Source organism: Palaemon carinicauda, chromosome 11 (assembly GCF_036898095.1).
Source record: "Palaemon carinicauda isolate YSFRI2023 chromosome 11, ASM3689809v2, whole genome shotgun sequence".
Classification (NCBI taxonomy): domain Eukaryota; kingdom Metazoa; phylum Arthropoda; class Malacostraca; order Decapoda; family Palaemonidae; genus Palaemon; species Palaemon carinicauda.
The window spans coordinates 71,459,378-71,481,877 of record NC_090735.1 but is presented as its reverse complement, the minus strand read 5'-3'; the positions used below and the strand labels follow the sequence as shown (position 1 = coordinate 71,481,877).

Here is a 22,500-nt window from a genome sequence, read left to right as displayed (position 1 = left end):
TCTCTCTCTCTCTCTCTCTCTCTCTCTCTCTCTCTCTCTCTCTCTCTCTCTCAAATTGCTAAATCATGACAAGATACAAGACACCTGCAATAGTAGCACAAGTTCAAATATGCTCTCTCTCTCTCTCTCTCTCTCTCTCTCTCTCTCTCTCTCTCTCTCTCTCTCTCTCTCTCTCTCTCTCTCTCTCTCTCTCTCTCCCACGACATTTTTCATTATAAATCATGACAGGTTTTACGAGAAATACAAGAACAAATAGGAAACACTAAAAACTTTCGAATACATTAATTGCAAGGAAATCATTCTTGGTAATGTATACAGCAAAAATAGTAATGTTGAAAAAAAAAAAAAACTTGGATGCAACTGTTATACATGACGGAAAACAGAATCAAAGCAATTTCTGAACCAGGATAAAAAGTGATATATTTTTAAGGAAGGGAAAGAGAGCATAAGTAGTGTTTACCCAGTCAATGTGGTTGCTTTGTTTGAGGCTGGGATAGAGCGAGTGTTATGAGCTTCATCGGAAAATTCATTGCTTCATGAGAAGGCATGTGCTTTTTCTGCCAGAAGATTACAGACTAGAGAAAGATAATTGGATACACCCCGCTGTGAGAAATTAACATCTGGGAGGGTGGCTTGATATACGGTGTATAGCCTACTTGTTGCTTTTTTATTTAAAGTACACACGTGCATGGCTTCAGAGTATTGCAAGGAGCGATATAATGGCCAGACATTTAGCTTGCAATTTAGTGATAGTTTTTATTGCATATGTTTAATACAGAAGACATCTTTCCCACCGTTATCCCTACATAAGGGGTCGGTTGCTTGGTGTACCCTCTCCAATGCCTTTTATCAAAGGCATCCTCGTCCACCAAACCTTTTCTCTTCATATCATCTTTCACCTTATTTCGCCATCTTATTCTCTGTCTCCCTTCGATCTTCCGTAACAGTTTCCGCCCCACCATATATCCTCAACACATGCCCGCACCACCTCAGACGTGACATTCTTATCACCTCTGTAATCTTTACTCATCATCATCATCATCATCATCATCATCATCACCACCATCTCCTACGCCTATTGACGCAAAGGGCCTCTGTTAGATTTCGCCAGTCATCTCTATCTTGAGCTTTTGAATTAATACTTCGCCATTCATCATCTCCTACTTCGCACTTCATAGTCTTCAGCCATGTAGGCTTGGGTCTTCCAACTCTTCCTGTGGCTTGTGGAGCCTAGTTGAACGACTGGTGAACTAATCTCTCTTGGGGAGTGCAATGAGCATGCCCAAACCATCTCCATTTGCCCCTCACCATGTTCTCATCCACATATGGCACTTGAGTACTCTCTCGTATGGTTTTATTTTTAATCCTGTCCTCCCATTTAACTCTCAATATTCTTCTGAGGGCTTTGTTCTCATATCTACAAAATCTGTTAGATATTTTTTCATTATCATACCAAGACTCATTATTATTATTGTTATTATTATTATTATTATTATTATTATTATTATTATTATTATTATTATTATTATTATTTGCTAAGCTACAACTCTAGTTGGAAAAGCAGAATGCTTTAAGTCTAGGGGCCCCAACAGGAAAAAAAGCCCAGGGAGGAAAGGAAACAAGGAAAAATAAAATATTTTAAGAACAGTAACAATATTAAAATAAATATTTCCTATATACATTATAAAAATTATAACACCGATCTCTCTAAAATGATATATAACCTGATTTTGAAATGTAATTTCAGGCGATTTGATTACCAAATTTTACCTAATTTTACCTATTATAGTTCCTAAATATTTAAATAATTCCATCTCATTAATCCTTTCTCCTTCCAATGATATTTCATGTTTCATTACATATTACGTTCTCATCATCTATGTCTTCTATTTATTTTGAGCCGAACCTCATGTGATATTTCCTGCATTCTTGTAATCAAGCATTGCAAATCCTGTGGTGTTCTGCTAATAAGGAGAGCGTCATCAGTATACTCTAGGTCAGCTAATTTCCTGTTACCAATCCAGTCGAATCCTCCACCATCCCCAACTGTTCTATGCATTACAAAATCCACGAGGAGGATAAACAACATAGGTGACAATACATTTCCTTGGAGTACTCCGCTATTCACTGGAAATTCATTTCACAGGACTCCACTAACTTTGCATTTGCTATTCTCATGAACAGGCTTAATCAAATTTACTTGGTTAAGAAGAACTCCATAATAATGCAGGACTCCACAAAATTGGTCGGGCACACTATCAAAGGCTTTTTCATAGTTTACAAATGCCATCAAAAGTGGATTTCTATATTCTACACATTGCTGTACCACGTCTTAGAAAGAAAATTTGGTCAATACAACTTTTACCTTTTTTAAATCCTGTTTATTCATCTCCAGTCTCTTTAGAATAGGCATACTATATATTTTCATGGCAACTGACTTAAGTGTGATGCCTCTGTAATTATTGCAGTCAGTCAGATTTTTCCGCCAACACTCCAAACTCCCCATTCATCAGGTTTTGCCTATTCACGCCACATTCTACAATCTTTTAAGTATTCTGAGAGTCACCTTATTTTCGTCCAGTATCATCTCAGCAGTTATTCCATTGTATCCAGGGGCTTTCCATATCTTTAGTTTTTAGATGATGGCTTCGACCTCAAACACACTGAATTCATTCATGGGCACATTAGGGTCTTCCTTAGCTTCAGGTATTTCAATCAAATTATTCCCTTTATATATCCTATTCATAACCTCACTAAAGTGTTCCATCCAACGTCGCTTTTCTTTATCTTCTGTTATAACAGATTCTTATCTGTTTTTTATTAATATAAGCTGCTTCTTTGCACCCGTAGAGATTTCATTAATAATTCTGGGCAATTCTTATACCATAGCCACTTCCTGAATTCATAGCTTTGTCAGCCTCATCTGCTTTACCGTCTAAATAATCTCAGATTACTGGCTTTTCTTTTGACTTCACTATCAATACTAGAATACGTAGCATGCTTTATCTTGTAATTTTTACTACTTCCTCGAAAAATTTCAACAATCAAATTCTATCTTTGTCTCCTTTTTTATTATATTCCAAGTATCATTTGATATTGGTTTTCTTCTTGTAACAGCATGTCCCAAAACTTCTCTACTAACCGACTTAATATCACACCATTCTTCATTAGTTGTCTGCTCATCGTTTCTTAAAGTGTCTAAGACGGCATATCGATTCCTACATTGAATTGCAAATGTTTCTCTTTACTACAGAAGGTATATTCATAGATAAAGTCTAGAGAGTCAGTGGCAGTAGTATTATTGCATCGTCTATCGGATTATTTCCTTTTTTGTAAAGGAAATTCATACTATTTGTTAACTAAAATCAGCTTTTAATGGTGAAGTACACTCTTCGTAAGGAGATACAGCATTAACGACGTGATTTACTTTGCCCTGAGGTAGGAGAAATCTTCGTATTCAAATCGTCAATAAAAATAGTCTTAGAATTGATACAATATGTTTACTTCACCAATCCGTAGTGGCCATCGTGGTGATGAAAATTGGCCAAACTCTAGACGCGAATAAGAAATATCCGAGGCCTTTGTCCTGCAGAGGACTAGAAACGGCACCAGCCTCCCGTTGAGATACAACCGTTAGAGAGTTATGGGGTCTTTTGACTGGCCAGACAGTACTACATTGGATCCGTCTCTCTGGTTACGATTTATTTTCTTTTTGCCTACACACACTGAATAGTTTGGCCTATTCTTTACATATTCTCCTCTGTCCTCATACATCTGACAACACAGATTACCAAACAATTCTTCTTCATTCAAGGGGTTACTGCACTGTAATTGTTAGGTGGCTACTTTCCTCTTGGTAAGGGTAGAAGAGACTTTAGCTTTGGGAAGCAGCTCTTCTAGGAGAAGGATACTCCAAAATCAAACCATTGTTCTCTAGTCTTGGGTAGTCCCACAGCCTCTGTACCATGGTATTCCACTGTCTTGGGTTAAAGTTCTCTTGCTTGAGGGTACACTCGGCCACACTCTCCTATCTCATTTTTCTTCCTCTTGTTGTTGTTAAAGTTTTTGTAGTTTATATAGGAGATAGTTATAGTTGTTACTCTTTTTAGAATATTTCATTTCCTTTTTTTTCTTTTCTCACTGAGCTATTTTCCCTGTTGGAGCCCCTGGGCGTATAGCATCCTGCTTTTCCAACTAGGCTTGTGGCTTAGCAAGTAATAATAATAATAATAATAATAATAATTTGTTGATGTACACCATGTATTGGCCTTGGCGTATGTTTGATTTATAATCTTTTAAAACTTGGGTACGTAAGGTCCGAGATCAATAATTTTATGAGTTGTAAGTTATTAAGAATTGACTAGTTGTACCTGTTTTATATTATGGTAGTAAGGAATTAATGATAATTTGACTAGCTGTGCTAGCTAAGTGAAAATAGAGTTATAGAATTTAATCAGTGTTCGAAAGTTAGGAGTCACTAGGCTTACTCCCTAGTTCGTAAACCTGTGGTTTTTATTGTTATGAATAATATCTGTACGAGTCAGCTTTCATTAGCTTCCAAATTCCAAATATATTTATATCAGTTGTAAACTTCCATTATGAACAGGGCAAGGTAAAAAAATTAACCTTCGTAGCAAGAAATAGTACAGTTTTGGTCTAATCTATCTTGTGTTAATCAAGATTGTGGAAAATTGTCGTCAAACCTTCTTGTGAAAGTAAGAGACCATTCTCCTTATTTTTCGCGTGTTGTTAAGAAAACCATGTGGAGTTTGCCTTACTAAGAGGAGACTCAGTTTTGCACTAACTTGACTCCAAGGAGATTTGGGTCCGTTGTTAACCTGTCCGACCTTCTATGGTTACTTTTAACTAGTCAGCAACAAACTTTCCCTTCAGTTTAATTTTTCTCGGCAGTAGTAACTATTTGTAATTTTATTTCTATGAAACAATATAAAACTACTACTACTTCACTATTAATTCCCGTATATAGCTTTTTTTCTTTCCTCACTGGGCTATTTTCCCTGTTGGATCCCTTGGGCTTTAGCATCCTCCTTGTCCGTACTTTGATTTTGAAAAAAAAATGACACCTAGATGGATCCTACCTTTCTGTAGAGAGTTGTTCATAAAAAACTTAGCTAGTAATAATAATAGATCAGAGGAATTATTTTATATTTACTTTTGTAGACTTCAGAATCAACTAGCCTTGCCTTGAAATTAGTAAAATGAAAATAAATTCGACTTTTGTCGAATCTTGAATATAACCAAAACTATTATACAGCCTTCCGCTCTTTGGTAAACGGTTATCAAAATTTATCTTTGATTTTCCTCAGAGAATTTTTGTTTAGTCTATTTTAATCTGGGCAGTTTCCTTTGTTACCTTACTGCAAAGAAAACTGCTTAAATGTAGCGTAACTTTATTGTCCGATGACAAAAGGTTATTAACCACTCGATTGCCTAAGCAAAGGGAAACAAAGCTGCGCTCTTACTGAGGGTCTCATTCACAACGCTATCAGAATTTTGTTTTATTCTAATTTACTGTTTTATTGGGAACAGAACATTGCCTTTTGGGTTTCTTTTCGTAAATGTATCTGGATGTTAAATCATTATTAGTGAAGCTGCAGTACACCAGCGTCATCTATTTTCATTAAGGCGAGATCTACCACAAGTACTACTAGCAAAACTACATCCTAGTTGCAAAACCAAGATGAAATAAGCTTATGGGCTCCAACAGGGAAAATATCCGTGCAGTGAGGAAAGGAAATAAGGAAACAAGGAAACGGAATAGTGTGCCCGAGTTTACCCTCAAGCAAGAGACCTCTTAGAGTTACCCAAGACAGTGGAAGACCATGGTATAGAGGCATATGACATTGCTCGTGTAACTTTTTAGTAAAATAATGTATATATATATGTATATATATATATATATATATATATATATATATATATATATATATATATATATATATATATATATATATATATATATATATAATTTTCTCACACTCGTTCCATCCTTTTAAATAAAATATTAGCGTACAGTACTCTCATTCTGGTTCTCAGATTGATGATAAATTTCCTGAAATCCTCCCATTTTAACGCTTTCCTGTGACGCATTGCCCGTGCAAGTATGTTTAACCGAGTGCCGAGGGTAAATTGGCAATTAGAGACGGGCCGAGGGATGTTATCTCCGAATCATAACTATGTTAGCGCTGCTCCCCGTGAAACCGGAGATTGCTTTACCTACGGCTGATCTTCCAGAGGCATCTTAAAAGGCGCAACATGAAGTTTAGGAAGCAGCCTTCCTTATTTCGGGTATCATTACGCTTTATAGTTGTGTTTTATTTACTATTACTTATTTCAGTTTCGTTACTTTTTATTGTTTTTTTTTTTTATTATTACTTATTTCAGGTTTCGTTACGCTTTGTAATTTTCTTATTGCTTATTTTAGTTTTCGTTTAATTTTGTAGTTTCTTTTGATTATTGCTATTATTTCGGTTTAATTATTTGTTTCATGTAGCACAATACTAAATAGAAATTAACCTACTATACTTCTACGAAACAAAATAGATATTTCAAATAATTATGACTTCTAATAAATGGATGTTTGTTGATTTTTCGTAACATTTAGTTTGGTTTTCTTTGAAAAAGTTCTCTACAGCTCAGTTTTTCTTACTATTAACATAAGAAAGATATAATAAACATCTCACCTTTTCTCACTCATAACATAAGGAAGTTCTAATCCTCTTGGTGTGCAACTTTTCGAAGAATCCCGTATTGACTACACATCGTTCTCTACAAACTTCCAAGAGACTTCCAGTTGGGAGAACTTGTATGGAAGAATAGATACCAACAATGGGAATTTGATATTTACTTCTCTTTATTCTTTTCCTTTTATTCGAGAAGAAATAAGATTCGAATAGACGAATAAAAACAGGAAATTCCTTGTCACAGCCGATATTCTTGGAATGAGTGCCAGTCTCTCTCTCTCTCTCTCTCTCTCTCTCTCTCTCTCTCTCTCTCTCTCTCTCTCTCTCTCTCTCTCTCTCTCTCTTACACACACGCACACACACATACTCACGTCATACAGTTGCTATGGCAACCTCCTAGAACCACATCATACTCAGTGGCCCCCTTTTATTTCGCTCTCCTCTGATGTCCCCCCCCCCCCCCTTACACTACCACCTTCCCCTCCCTAACTAAAGTTATCCTTAAAGGTGTAACGGAACCAACTAATGGAAAAAAGCTTTTTCGGGTACCCCGATCCAAATTCTCTCTCTCTCCTCTCTCTCTCTCTCTCTCTCTCTCTCTCTCTCTCTCTCTCTCTCTCTCTCTCTCTCTCTCTCGTGCTCATTCCTCCCTTTCGTCATAAGTGGTGCCACTTGAAACCGCGCATCACCCCCTCACTGAAAATAGATATGTTGCATTGACAATTGTTGGGAATGAGAATTCCTTCTCTTTCATAATGGATTCGACAGTAGAAGCCAATGCCACATTTCTCTTAGTGCTTTCAGTGGTCTATACACACCTTGATAATTAACTTGTATTTTGAAAAGGTGACGTTTATGTCTTGGGTTATGTGGTGATCTTCTATTATTTTTCAGGTAATTCGAATCTTTCGTAGCAGTTATGAACGCTTAAAATTGAAATATTTAACAACAGTTGAAAGGGATTGGAATTCACATCTTCTGTCGCAGTCATATATGCTTAGAATTCACATCTTTCTTAGCAGTTATATGGGCTTAGAACTCACATCTTTCTTAGCAGTTATATAGGCTTAGAACTCACATCTTTCTTAGCAGTTATATAGGCTTAGAATTCGCATCTTTCTTAGCAGTTATATAGGCTTAGAACTCACATCTTTCTTAGCAGTTATATAGGCTTAGAATTCGCATCTTTCTTAGCAGTTATATAGGCTTAGAACTCGCATCTTTCTTAGCAGTTATATAGGCTTAGAACTCGCATCTTTCTTAGCAGTTATATAGGCTTAGAACTCGCATCTTTCTTAGCAGTTATATAGGCTTAGAACTCACATCTTTCTTAGCAGTTATATAGGCTTAGAACTCGCATCTTTCTTAGCAGTTATATAGGCTTAGAACTCGCATCTTTCTTAGCAGTTATATAGGCTTAGAACTCGCATCTTTCTTAGCAGTTATATAGGCTTAGAACTCGCATCTTTCTTAGCAGTTATATAGGCTTAGAACTCGCATCTTTCTTAGCAGTTATATAGGCTTAGAACTCGCATCTTTCTTAGCAGTTATATAGGCTTAGAACTCGCATCTTTCTTAGCAGTTATATAGGCTTAGAACTCGCATCTTTCTTAGCAGTTATATAGGCTTAGAACTCGCATCTTTCTTAGCAGTTATATAGGCTTAGAACTCGCATCTTTCTTAGCAGTTATATAGGCTTAGAACTCGCATCTTTCTTAGCAGTTATATAGGCTTAGAACTCGCATCTTTCTTAGCAGTTATATAGGCTTAGAACTCGCATCTTTCTTAGCAGTTATATAGGCTTAGAACTCGCATCTTTCTTAGCAGTTATATAGGCTTAGAACTCGCATCTTTCTTAGCAGTTATATAGGCTTAGAACTCGCATCTTTCTTAGCAGTTATATAGGCTTAGAACTCGCATCTTTCTTAGCAGTTATATAGGCTTAGAACTCGCATCTTTCTTAGCAGTTATATAGGCTTAGAACTCGCATCTTTCTTAGCAGTTATATAGGCTTAGAACTCGCATCTTTCTTAGCAGTTATATAGGCTTAGAACTCGCATCTTTCTTAGCAGTTATATAGGCTTAGAACTCGCATCTTTCTTAGCAGTTATATAGGCTTAGAACTCGCATCTTTCTTAGCAGTTATATAGGCTTAGAACTCGCATCTTTCTTAGCAGTTATATAGGCTTAGAACTCGCATCTTTCTTAGCAGTTATATAGGCTTAGAACTCGCATCTTTCTTAGCAGTTATATAGGCTTAGAACTCGCATCTTTCTTAGCAGTTATATAGGCTTAGAACTCGCATCTTTCTTAGCAGTTATATAGGCTTAGAACTCGCATCTTTCTTAGCAGTTATATAGGCTTAGAACTCGCATCTTTCTTAGCAGTTATATAGGCTTAGAACTCGCATCTTTCTTAGCAGTTATATAGGCTTAGAACTCGCATCTTTCTTAGCAGTTATATAGGCTTAGAACTCGCATCTTTCTTAGCAGTTATATAGGCTTAGAACTCGCATCTTTCTTAGCAGTTATATAGGCTTAGAACTCGCATCTTTCTTAGCAGTTATATAGGCTTAGAACTCGCATCTTTCTTAGCAGTTATATAGGCTTAGAACTCGCATCTTTCTTAGCAGTTATATAGGCTTAGAACTCGCATCTTTCTTAGCAGTTATATAGGCTTAGAACTCGCATCTTTCTTAGCAGTTATATAGGCTTAGAACTCGCATCTTTCTTAGCAGTTATATAGGCTTAGAACTCGCATCTTTCTTAGCAGTTATATAGGCTTAGAACTCGCATCTTTCTTAGCAGTTATATAGGCTTAGAACTCGCATCTTTCTTAGCAGTTATATAGGCTTAGAACTCGCATCTTTCTTGGCAGTTATATAGGCTTAGAACTCGCATCTTTCTTGGCAGTTATATAGGCTTAGAACTCGCATCTTTCTTGGCAGTTATATAGGCTTAGAACTCGCATCTTTCTTGGCAGTTATATAGGCTTAGAACTCGCATCTTTCTTGGCAGTTATATAGGCTTAGAACTCGCATCTTTCTTGGCAGTTATATAGGCTTAGAACTCGCATCTTTCTTGGCAGTTATATAGGCTTAGAACTCGCATCTTTCTTGGCAGTTATATAGGCTTAGAACTCGCATCTTTCTTGGCAGTTATATAGGCTTAGAACTCACATCTTTCTTGGCAGTTATATAGGCTTAGAACTCGCATCTTTCTTAGCAGTTATATAGGCTTAGAACTCGCATCTTTCTTGGCAGTTATATAGGCTTAGAACTCGCATCTTTCTTAGCAGTTATATAGGCTTAGAACTCGCATCTTTCTTAGCAGTTATATAGGCTTAGAACTCACATCTTTCTTAGCAGTTATATAGGCTTAGAACTCGCATCTTTCTTAGCAGTTATATAGGCTTAGAACTCATCTTTCTTAGCAGTTATATAGGCTTAGAATTCACATCTTTCTTAGCAGTTATATAGGCTAAGAACTCATCTTTCTTAGCAGTTATATAGGATTAGAATTCACATCTTTCTTAGCAGTTATATAGGCTTAAAATTCACATCTTTCTTAGCTGTTATATAGGCTTAGAACTCACATCTTTCTTAGCAGTTATATAGGCTTAGAACTCACATCTTTCTCAGCAGTTATATAGGCTTAGAATTCACATCTTTCTTAGCAGTTATATAGGCTTAGAATTCACATCTTTCTTAGCAGTTATATAGGCTTAGAATTCACATCTTTCTTATCAGCTGTATAGGATTAGAATTCAAATCTTTCTTAGCAGTTATATAGGCTTAGAATTCACATCTTTCTTAGCTGTTATATAGGCTTAGAACTCACATCTTTCTTAGCAGTTATATAGGATTAGAACTCACATCTTTCTCAGCAGTTATATAGGCTTAGAATTCACATATTTCTTAGCAGTTATATAGGCTTAGAACTCACATCTTTCTTAGCAGTTATATAGGCTTAGAACTCACATCTTTCTTAGCAGTTAAATAGGCTTAGAATTCACATCTTTCTTAGCAGTTATATAGGCTTAGAATTCATATCTTTCTTAGCAGTTATATAGGCTTAGAATTCACATCTCTCTTAGCAGTTATATATGCTTAGAATTTACATCTTACTTAGCAGTTATATAGGCTTAGAATTCACACATTTTTTAGGTATACATACTTAGAATTCACATCTTTCTTTGTAGTTATATAGGCATAGAATTCTCATCTTTCTTAGCAGTTATATAGGCTTAGAATTCACACATTTTTTAGTTATATATGCTTAGAATTCACATCTTTCTTAGCAGTTATATATGCTTAGAGTCCACATCTTTCCTAGCAGTGTTATAGGCTTAGAATTCACATCTTTCTTATCAGTTATATAGGCTTAGAATTCACATCTGTCTTAGCAGTTGTATAGGCTTAGAATTCACATCTTTCATAATAGTTATATATGCTTAGAATTCACATCTTTCTTAGCAGTTATATAGACTTACAATTCACATCTTTCTTAGTAGTTATGTATACTTAGAATTCACATTTTTCTTAGAAGTTATATAGTCTTAGAATTCATATCTTTCTTAGCAGTTATATAGGCTTAGAATTCCCATCTTTCTTAGCAGAAAAGAGACTTGGAATTCACATTTTTCTATAGCAGTTATAAAGGCTTAGAATTCAAATTTTTGCAGTAGTTATAAAGCTTTAGAATTCAAATTTTTCTTAGCAGTTATAAAGGCTTAGAATTCACATCTTTTTTTAGCCATTATAAAAGCTGAGAATTCAAATCTTTCGCAGCAGTTGTAAAGACTTAAAAATCACATCTTTTGCCGGAGTTATAACGGCCTACAATTAATATTTTTAGCAGCAGTTGTTAAGGCGTAGAATTCATATCTTTTGCAGCAGCTATAAAGCCTTAAAATTTGAATCTTTTGAAGCAGTAATAAAGGCTCACAATTCGTGTCTAGAATCCACATCTTGCACAGCAGTTATAAAGGCCTGCAATTCACATCTTTTGCAGAAGTTATAAAGGCTTAGAATTCATATCTTTTGCAGAAGTTATAAAGGCTTAGAATTCATATCTTTAGCAGAAGTTTAAAGGCTTAGAATTCACATCTTTCACAGCAGTTATAAAGGCTTAGAATTCGCATATTTTGCATCAGTTATGAAGGCTTACAATTCACATTTTTCGTAGCAGTTATAAAACTTCGCATCTTTCCCTACGGTTATAAAGGCCTAAATTTTCACATCTTGCAGCAGTAATAAAGGCTTAGAGTTCGCATCTTTTGCAACAGTTAAAAGGCTTATTCACCTTTTTATTGCTGCAGTTATAAAGGCTTAGACTTTGCATCTTTTGCAGCATTCATAAAGGCTCACAATTCACATGTTATCATAACAGTTAAAAGGTTTACAATTCACATCCTTTGCAGCAGTTGCAAAACCTTACAATTCACATCTTTCGCAGTAGTTATAAAGGCTTATAATTCACAACTTTTGCAATGGATATAAAGGCTTAGAATTCGCATTTTTGGCAGCAGTTATAAAGGCTTAGAATTCATACCTTTTGTAACAGTTCTAAAAGCTTACATTTCACATCTTTACCAACATTTATAAAGGCTTACAATTCACATCTTTCACAGCAAATATAAAGGTTTAGAAATAGCATCTTTCATAGCAGCCTTAAAGGCTTATAATTCCCATCCTTTAAAGCAGTTATAAATGGGCATCTATCATATCTCTTATAAAGGCTTAGAATTCACATCTTCCACAGCGGTTATAAAGGCGTATAATTCACATCTTTCACAGCATTTATAAACGCTTAGAATTCACAGCTTTTGCAGCAAATATAAAGGCTTAGAATTGGCATCTTTTGCAGCAGTTATAAAGGTTTAGAGTTGGCATCTTTGATAAGTTATAAAAGCTTAGAATTCTCATCTTTCATGGCAGACATAAAGGCTTAAAATTCACATCTTTTCAACAGTTATATAGACTCAAAATTCCCATCTTTGGCAACGGTTATAAAGGCTTACAATTCATATCTTTCACAGCAGTTATAAAGGCTTGGAATTCACATTTTTCATAGTAGTTATAAGACTTAGAATTCACATCTTTAGCAGCAGATATAAAGGTATAAAATTCACATCTTTGGCAACGGTTATAAAAGCTTACAATTTACATCTTTTGCAGCAGATATAAAGGCTTAAAATTCCCATCTTTAGCAGTATTTTTAAAGGCTTAGAATTGGCATCTTTCATAACAGTTATAAAGGCTTAGAATTCACATCTTTTGCAACAGTTATAAAGGCTCAGAATTCACATCTTTCGCAACGTTTATAATGGCTTACAATTCATATCTTTTACAGCAGTTATAAAGGCTTAGAATTCACATTTTTCATCCCCGTTATAAAGTCTTAGAATTCACATCTTTAACAGCATTTATAAAGGCTTAGAATTGGCATCTTTCATAACAGTTATAAAAGCTTAGAATTCACATCTTTCGTAGAAGTTATAAAAACTTAGAATTCACATCTTTCGCAACAGTTATAAAGGTTTACAATTCCTATTTTTCACAGCAGTTATAAAGGTTTAGAATTCATATTTTTATAGCAGTTATAAAGACTTAGAATTCATATCTTTCGCAGCAGGTATAAAGGCTTAAAATTCACATCTTTCACAACAGTTATAAAGGCTTACAATTCACATCTTTTGCAACAGTTATATAGGCTTAGAATTCACATCTTTTGCCGCAGTTATAAAATTTTTAGAATTCACATCTTTCTTAGCAGTTATATAGGCTTAGAATTCACATCTTTCACAATAGATATAAATGCTTACAATTCGCTTTTTATGAAACGCCCATAAAAACTTACAATTTTCATCTTTCAACACAGTTATAAAGGCTTAGGATTCACATTTTTTGCAACAATTATAAAGGCTTAGGATTCACATTTTTTGCAACAATTATAAAGGCTTAGGATTCACATTTTTTGCAACAATTATAAAGGCTTAGAATTCACATTTTTTGCAACAGTTATAAAGGCTTAGAATTCACATCTTTGGCACCAGTTATAAAGGTATAGAATTCACATCTTTTGCAGCAGATGTAAAGGCTCAGAATTAAAATATTTTGCTACAGTTATAAAAACTTACAATTCACATTTTTTGGCAATAGTTATAAAGGCTTAGAATTCATATTTTTTGCAGAAGATATAAAGGCTTGGAATTTGCATCTTTCACAGCAGGTATAAAGGCTTAGAATTCATATCTTTATAAGCAGTTATTTCTGTTTCATAAATCTATTGCAGTAATTCGTGTTGACTGGATTTAACTCGTGGAACTTCAGTTGTTTGGACAACACAGGGATCTGGGAGCCCAGTTAATGCCTTTGTGCAACGGAGGATAATGACCAGCAGTTACTTTTGTTATGAATAAGAGGGGTTGAACAGCAAGATGGAAGATAGGAAACGGAGTGGTAATAAAGGAAAAGACTAAAAGAGGGTGTAGTTGGGTGCCAAAGAAACATTTTAAAGACCATTCAATAATGCGTACATTGTACCAGCGTCAGTTGCAATGATGGCACTAACTCACTTTTGGAGAAATCTGCCTAGAGAATTGTAATTGGATGGTCATGGTCAGCCTTTCCCTGAATAAAGAAAATTCCAAAGCTTGGAAACATGCGCCTCTAGACTATACAACAAGGTCTCACTAGACACCTGAAAAACTGACGATATTTCTTAGCTCCAAAGTTACATGTTATTTTACACAAGTTAGCTAGAAGAGTGAGCTTTTAGCACTTGTTGGAGAATTGGTAATTTTACTCCTGTATGTAAATGTGTTTGTGGTAGCTCAAGTCCAACTGATTACTGCCCAATTTCCATAATTCTTATGATATCTAAAGTTTTTTAATGTGTTTTGGCAAAACGTCTTAATAGGTTTACTGAAGGTAATCATCTGTTCCCTCTTTGCAATTTGGTTTTCGTAAAGGCCTTGGAACATATGATGCCCTTCTTACAATCTCCAATGCTGTACAAATATCCCTTGACTGTGGTCAGGATGTTCGTATGATTGGACTTGATTGTAGTGCTGTTTTTCACAGCGTTAATCATGAGGTCCATGTTTTCAAACTCAAACAGTTGGGGGTGGGTATGTCATTTCTTAGCATCATTATTGAATTCTAAAGTAATAGATCGAAAAGAGTTGTTGATGGGCACCATAGTGAGTATAGGAATGTGTTATTTGGTATTCCTCAGGGTAGTGTTCGTGGCCCATTGCTTTTCATACAATATACACATGACCTATGGTTTTGCCAAGAAAACAAGCTTGTGGCATATGCAGATGATGCTACTCTCGTTGCATCAATTCCATATCCTGAATGTGGATCTTTGATTGCTGAGTCCCATAATAGAGAGCTAGCTAAAATAAGTGCATGGTGCAAATTATGGGGTATGAAGTTGAATCCTAACAAAACTCAAAGTATGATTGTAAGTAGGTCAAGGACCGTGGCTCCTCAACATCTGGATCTCAGCATTGATGATGTTTCTTTAACTTTGTATGACTTAAAATTTTAGGTGCTATTCTCAATAGCAAATTTACTTTTGAGAAACACATTAGGTCTGTGTCTTCTTCAATTGCACAAAAAATTGGCCTATTGAAAAAATCTTTTAAGGTTTTTGGTGATCAATCTATTCTGAAAAAGTGTTTTAATTCTTTTATTCTACCTTGTTTCGAGTATTGTTCTCCTGGCTGGTCTTCAGCTGGTGATTCTCATCTTTATTTGTTGGACAGGAACTTACGATCTATTAAATTTCTTATTCCTGATCTAGATATTAATCTCTGACACCGTCGTTCAATTAGTTCATTATGCATGTTGCATAAGATTTTTCATAATTCTGGCCATTCTTTACATTCAGGTCTTCCCGGACAGTTCCATCCTGTTCGTAATACTAGGAATGCAGTTAATTCTAATAGTCGGGGCTTCTCAATCATGAGGGGAAGAAGTCGAGAGGGCAGCTGAACCCTGGAGGAAATATAATCAAGACTACAATACTATACAGTACTCCTTAAGTTTTGTTCCAGCTGTGACCAAGTTGTGCAATGATCTTCCTAATTGGGTAGTTAAATCAGTAGAACTTCAAAAGTTCAAACTTGTAGCAAGTTTTCTTATGTTGAACAGGCTGACATAAATTTTTATATAGTTTATATATGCAATATCTCTTAATTTTGTTAATGTTTTTGAAATGTTTTAATTGTTCATTACTTCTTATATCGTTTATTTATTTCTTTATTTCCTTTCCTCACTTGGCTGTTTATCCAGTTGGAGCCCTTGGGCTTATAATCTTGCTTTTCCAACTAGGGTTGTAGCTTAGCTAGTAATGATAATTAAGTCTTTGAAGAAGGTGAAGACTTTCTTGTTTTCTAAGTGTTTCGATAATGTGATTTTGAAAATTAACGTGGAGTATATACTTTAAATACCTAAGAATGTATATGACAAACAGATCTTGTAGGTCTCGTAGTACATAGGGCTTCTTTGTGTGATAGGACCAGGAAAACCACCCTTATAGTACAGTAAGTAAGTAAAGTGTGTCCAGCTTTGAGGCTCTTGTCTCGCCATTCAGTTCGGAGAACCGATTCATTCATCCGATAGTAGAATGACCTGGTTTCTCCGAATCTTATTTATACCAGAGAATCTGGCTGGAATAAGGAAACCTCTCTTTGGATATTCTTGACATTTATACTAATTAATCAGCAGTTGTTTACTTTTCAAATGAATGGTGTTATTGACTTTGGCAAGTCAAAAACTTTGGTTATAATAGTTATTGTAGATCTTTGGTATGAATTGTAAATAGAATCCTAATAAGTAATAATTCATTTTAAAATTCTCGTTTATGCGATAGGTATCAAGGTTGTTTTATAAATATATTGTAGGGCATAAAACCCAACTATCTTTAATGTTACAGAAATTAGCTTAGATTATTTTTAATGTAGGGCGTAAAACTACGTGTGTACAAGTATTTGCATGTCCCTTCATGACTGCCAGTATGTGGGTTTTAGTTTTAGATACATCCAATGTGTTTGCCCAAAAGTTTGTTCTCTTCTTTACTAGAGCACACACTGCAAGGATTTTTTTCCAGCTTTCCCCTCCGGTATATGTTAGCTTAAATCGGACTGTTGGAACGAGAAGTAAATATGCCATTTTTGTTGTAGACAGACTACTTTCCAGGCTTGTTGTTGTTTTTGGGTTATAGATATTCTGATGTCCAGGCTTGCTACTGTCCCCCCTCGTTGTTTATATAGAATTGGAAATATCGTGATTAGTAGAATTTGTGGTCTGGTAGGCAGTTCGCTTTCAATATGGGACTCGTAACTCTTCCCACGTTTTGTCCAGCGTCGAGAGATGAAATAAGTTGGAGTCGACGTTCGCAGACTTCTATAGAAGAATAAAATATTTTCAGATACGGACAAAATACAATTTAGTGTTAGGCGTGAGGATGAGTTTTATTCCATAATGTATGGGCGAGTATTTGTTCTTACTTTATTCGATGAATGTGACTTAACCCATAAGTAACCAAATTACCACAATTATAGAAAGGAGGAGTTAGAAGTGTGTTGATGACACAGAAAAAAAAAAACGTGTTAAGTTGCTCAGGGTATTACAAGGACAGGTGATTCACACTGGAGAAATAGTTAATGAGCAGAAAGGCAAATTGAAGTATATCGGTTGTTAAAGAAAAGGTCTGGGTGTTAGAACATGTTCATGTGAAAATCTTACTACAAATGGTGGTGTTAGAACATGTTCATGTGAAAATTACTACAAATGGTGAAGGGTATACTGTCAACGGCAACATATTATTATTATTATTATTATTATTATTATTATTATTACTTGCTAAGCTACAACCCTAGTTGGAAAAGCAGGATGCTATAAGCACAGGGGCTCCAACAGGGAAAATAGCTCAGTGAGGAAAGGAAACAAAGAAAAATAAAATATTTTAAGAAGAGCAACGAGATTAAAATAAACATCTCCTATATAAACCATAAAAACTTTTGACAAAATAAGAGGAAGAGAAATAAGATAGATTAGTGTGCCCGAGTGTACCCTCAAGCAAGAGAACTCAAACTCAAGACAGTGGAAGACCATGGTACAAAGGCTATGGCGCTATCCAAGATAAAAGAACAATGGTTTGATTTTGGAGTGTCCTTCTAATAGAAGAGCTGCTTACCATAGCTAGAGTCTCATCTATCCTTACAAAGAGAAAAGTTGTCACTGAACAATTACAGTGCTGTAAGAAGAATAGTTTGGTAATCTGCATTGTCAAGTGTATGAGGACAGAAGAGGCTGTGTAAGGAATGGGGTATGAGAGATTATATTGATTAAACTCCAAATTTATTTATATGAAGGCACAGTACGAACAGTTAGATTTTCATCCTTTGTAAATATTCTATCGCTTTCCTAATGCTTTAATCATTGCAGAAAACAATGTTTTATGATCTTAACCAGCAGTGGGTCGTTTACTTTCTCAACACGAAATCGTTGCATTAGGGCACATTTCTCGCTGTTTTCCATTACGATAGACGTGTCTCACTTAAAACTGTAAACGTAGTGAAAGGGTTTGGATATCGCCATGATCAGCAAAGCTGTGTACTAGTCAAAGACGCCCATACTAGGCTGGTGTGCTGTAAGCGATCAAACAAAAGTCTCTCGCCATCACTGGCCAGCGTGGTGATGAAAACTGACCAAACCCCAAGCATGAATTGACATATTTGAGGCTTTTATCCTGCATGGACTGGAAACGGCTGTTTTATTATATATGTATATATATATATATATATATATATATATATATATATATATATATATATATATATATATATATCTGTGTGTGTGTATACGTTAGATTAATCCCCAGTTTGTTTACCTTGAAAATGTAATTAAGTCATTTGGTGTTTGTAGTGAAACCCGCACACGCATATGAATGTGTGTGTTATTCAGATTGGTTTTGCGAGAGAGAGAGAGAGAGAGAGAGAGAGAGAGAGAGAGAGAGAGAGAGAGAGAGAGAGAGAGAGCTATCTTTAAAAGAATCAGCCTTTATCTTTATCGTTTTGTTGAAGCCCAAAAAGGGAAACTTTTCTCAAAAAATGATGAGAAGACAAATCATTGATGTGGCTAGAGTCAATTTTGGATGTCGTTTATAAGTGAAAGGTTAAAGGGCCTTGGTTGCGTGTGTGAGTGCACGCGCTTGCGTGTTCCAACCAGTGTGACGCACGCACTGAAAAATTCATTAAGGGTTTATGCCTCACATCCCGCGAGAGAGAGAGAGAGAGAGAGAGAGAGAGAGAGAGAGAGAGAGAGAGAGAGAGAGAGAGAGACTGTTGCATTGGTTTGAATGTCATTAGAGCCATGGGAAATTGGAGCCATAGATTGTGTTTCATATTTCAACGATATTTTTTTTTTGCGTGTAAATTAGAACAGGAATTACATGAAAAACTGATACATGTAAACAAAATGACTGGTAAACAATTAAGGACTACAAGTCTCTCTCCCTGAGAGATATTCTTGGCAAATCAATTGTCATAATCCATCTCGAAAATAGTAGCAAATATGAACAGAAAACTTTTAGCCGTAAGTGTGGGTAACGAAAGTGAACTATTGTGTGTTTTTTTCTTTCATCATCATGCTATTGTGTATACAGTACTTGTTTCTAAGAAGAAAAAAAAAAGTCTGTTTCTATGTTTGTCACCACCACAATCTATTCTGAAGATCGTTGAGGAAATACGCTATTAAAATCATTATGGCATTTATTTTAAAATTTAAATAAAATTAGAACGAGACAGAAACGTTGAAAGACGTTGACTGTCTTGGAGTAGGAGATTCATCTCCGCCTGTTAGTGCTGTTAAGCGTTAGTCGTCCTTGGCAACGAGGAACAGTAGGAGTAAGAGTAGGAGGAGGAGGAAGAAGAAACTTCGAGGGCCACGTGAAGTTGAAGTAGTGGAGTGGAGTCGAGTGTCCTTTTTTTAATAGAATTAATGAATAGAACGAACTAATGTGGTTTATGTGGACGCTGTTCGTTTTTGCCTGTTATATCCGCGTGCATTTCTCTCTTCTGGCGAGGATTTTAGTCTCAGGTATGTCTCAGTAGCACTTTCTGTTGTACTCAACTGGCTGTTCAACTAAATATAGAGACCAAGTGCTGGTATGTATCCCTTTTAGATTCTAAAAACAAGAAAGACCATAATTTAGGGCGTTCGTTCGTTATTTTGTTCTTCTGTGGAGAATAGATGATTATATACAGTATAACTTGAACTGTTTTCCCACAAGTGGCCCAGCTAAATCCGAAATTAGATTTATAACTGTGGACCATAAGATATAAATAAAACACTTAGGCCAGGGAGGACATTCTGCTCCCCTTTGCAACAGGGAGAAAAACTCTCAATAACTCTATAAAAAACACACGAACGGTTGAACAGCAAGGGAACAGAAGTAGAGGAGTCTAAAATGTGAATGCAGCAAGACACGACGCTTGATTTCATGCATGCATGTATATTCACTGTGTATGTGTGTGTGTGTATACAACAATTGACCTTACTCTAACCATTCATGAAACTTGGATTTGCAGTGGCACTTGTCCTCTTGCGTAATCAAGAGATGAACGTTCGCCAGTATTCGTATTCGCGAGAGGGAGTGTTAAGTGGACCAACGGATCTGTAAGTTCAAACTATATTGGCCGTTAGATCAAAGTTGAGTCATTATGTCGTTACCAAGTTTAAGTATTGTTATTGTTCTTTTATAGAAAATTATTCTATTTTTGTTTACTTTTTAAGCACATCAAACATTTTTCTGGTGGTTCAATCCTTACATTTTATAGTTAAATTTCTGCTGTTGTTTCAACTCTCGCCTTTGATTTGTACGCTTCTTTATTTGCCTCGAGTCAACTCGACACAACCAGCTACGATCAGAAAACAAGTCTGGTTCCTACTTAAAGACTTTCTGTAACGCATTTTAACTTTCATGTTATGGCTTTAAAATGGAAATTCAATCGTTGAATTCCCTAACAGACACACACACACACACTTGAGTATTTTATTTTTCCTTGTTCCCTTTCCTCAATGGGCTATTTTCCCTGTTGGGCCCCTGTGCTTATAGCATCCTGTTTTTCCTACTAGGTTTGTAGCTTAGCAAGAAATAATATATATGTGTTGTATATATATATATATATATATATATATATATATATATATATATATATATATATATATATATATATATATATATATATATATGTGTGTGTGTGTGTGTGTGTGTGTGTGTGTGCGCGCGCGCGTGCGTGTGTGTCTGGACATCAAGAATAACAGAATGGGTCCCTAGATTTAGCAAAAGAAGCTGGAAAAGGATGAGAAGACGATGGACTGACAAACTAAGAAAATTTGCTGGTATAAACAGAAACAAATGGAAGGACATGTTGGGGGCCTTTGTTCTTCAATGGACTAGTGATGGCTGATGAAGAATATATATCATCATCATATTCTCCTACGCATATTGAAGCAAAGGGCCTCGGTTAGATTTCGTCAGTTGTCTATATCTTGAGCTTTTAAATCAATATTTCTCCATTCATCATCTCATACTTCACTTTTCATAGTCCTCAGCCATGTAGGCCTGAGTCTTCCAACTCTTCAAGTACCTTGTGAAGCACAGCTAAACGTTTGGTGAACTAATCTCTCTAGGAGTGCGAAAAGCATGGCCAAACCATCTCCATCTACCCCTTACCATGATCTCATCCACGTACGGCACTTGAGTAATCTATCTTATAGTTTCATTTCTAATCCTGTCCTGCAATTTTACTCCCAATATTCTTCTGAGGACTTTGTTCTCAAATCTACAAAATCTGTTGGATATTGTTTCATTGTTATGCCTATAGACCTTGATACCACGTGTCATGTCCATACAGTAACACCGATCTCATTAAACTGAAATATAGCCTGATTTTTATATGTAATTTCAGGCAATTTGATTTTAAAATTTTACTTAACCTAGCCATTGTCTGATTTGCTTTTTTCAATCTTTTATTAAACTCTATTTCTAAAGACCCTTTGTTATAGATCATTGTTCCTTGATATTTAAATGATTCTACCTCATTAATCCTTTCTCCTTCCAATGATATTTCATCTTCCAATGTATATTCCGTTCTCATCATCTCTGTCTTTCTTCTATTTATCTTGAGCCTAACCTCATGTGATATTTCATGCATTCTGGTAAGCAAGCTTTGCAAATCCTGTGGCCTTTTGCTGATAAGAACAGCGTCATCAGCATAATCTAGGTTCGCTAATTTCCTGTTACCATTCCAGTCTAATCCATACCTGCTATATATATATATATATATATATATATATATATATATATATATATATATATATATATATATATATATATATATATATATATATATATATATATATATATATTACACACAAGGTAGTCCAAAAGCAAGTGGACAATAAATGATTACATTTTATTTTGAAATTGCATATACATACAATAATATTTACTAACAATTATTGCATTAACAATTAAATTTCATTGTGAATAATAGATAACACAGGAGCTCTTTAATTTTATTATGAACCAAAATACAAAAGCCCTTAAATTGTATCGACGCAAGTGCTCAAAGTGTTTTCCATCATAATTTATATAGCTTTGAAGTCTGTCTTTAATGCTTGTTTGCCATTATGGGTTTTCTGAATTATCTGAAGAGAAAAAGAAGAAATTTGAATAATTGTAGTGATTAAATTGTCAATATTTGTAGCACAAAT

The 22,500-nt window shown here is 35.3% G+C and overlaps 1 protein-coding gene across 6 annotated transcripts in view; it reads left to right on the top strand.

The window, feature by feature from the left end:
• The window catches only part of LOC137650066 (cyclin-dependent kinase 17-like), a 270,741-nt gene that overhangs the window by 228,860 nt on the left and 19,381 nt on the right, over positions 1-22,500 (top strand). The window contains exon 1 of one of the 6 annotated variants that reach the window (XM_068383116.1): positions 19,686-19,818. The exons of the other annotated variants lie outside the window; for them this stretch is intronic. Within the exon in view, the coding sequence (XP_068239217.1) occupies positions 19,737-19,818 (82 nt within the window). The 5' untranslated portion in view covers positions 19,686-19,736. Of the gene's footprint in view, positions 1-19,685; positions 19,819-22,500 lie in introns of those variants that run through there. 6 annotated transcript variants of the gene reach the window in all.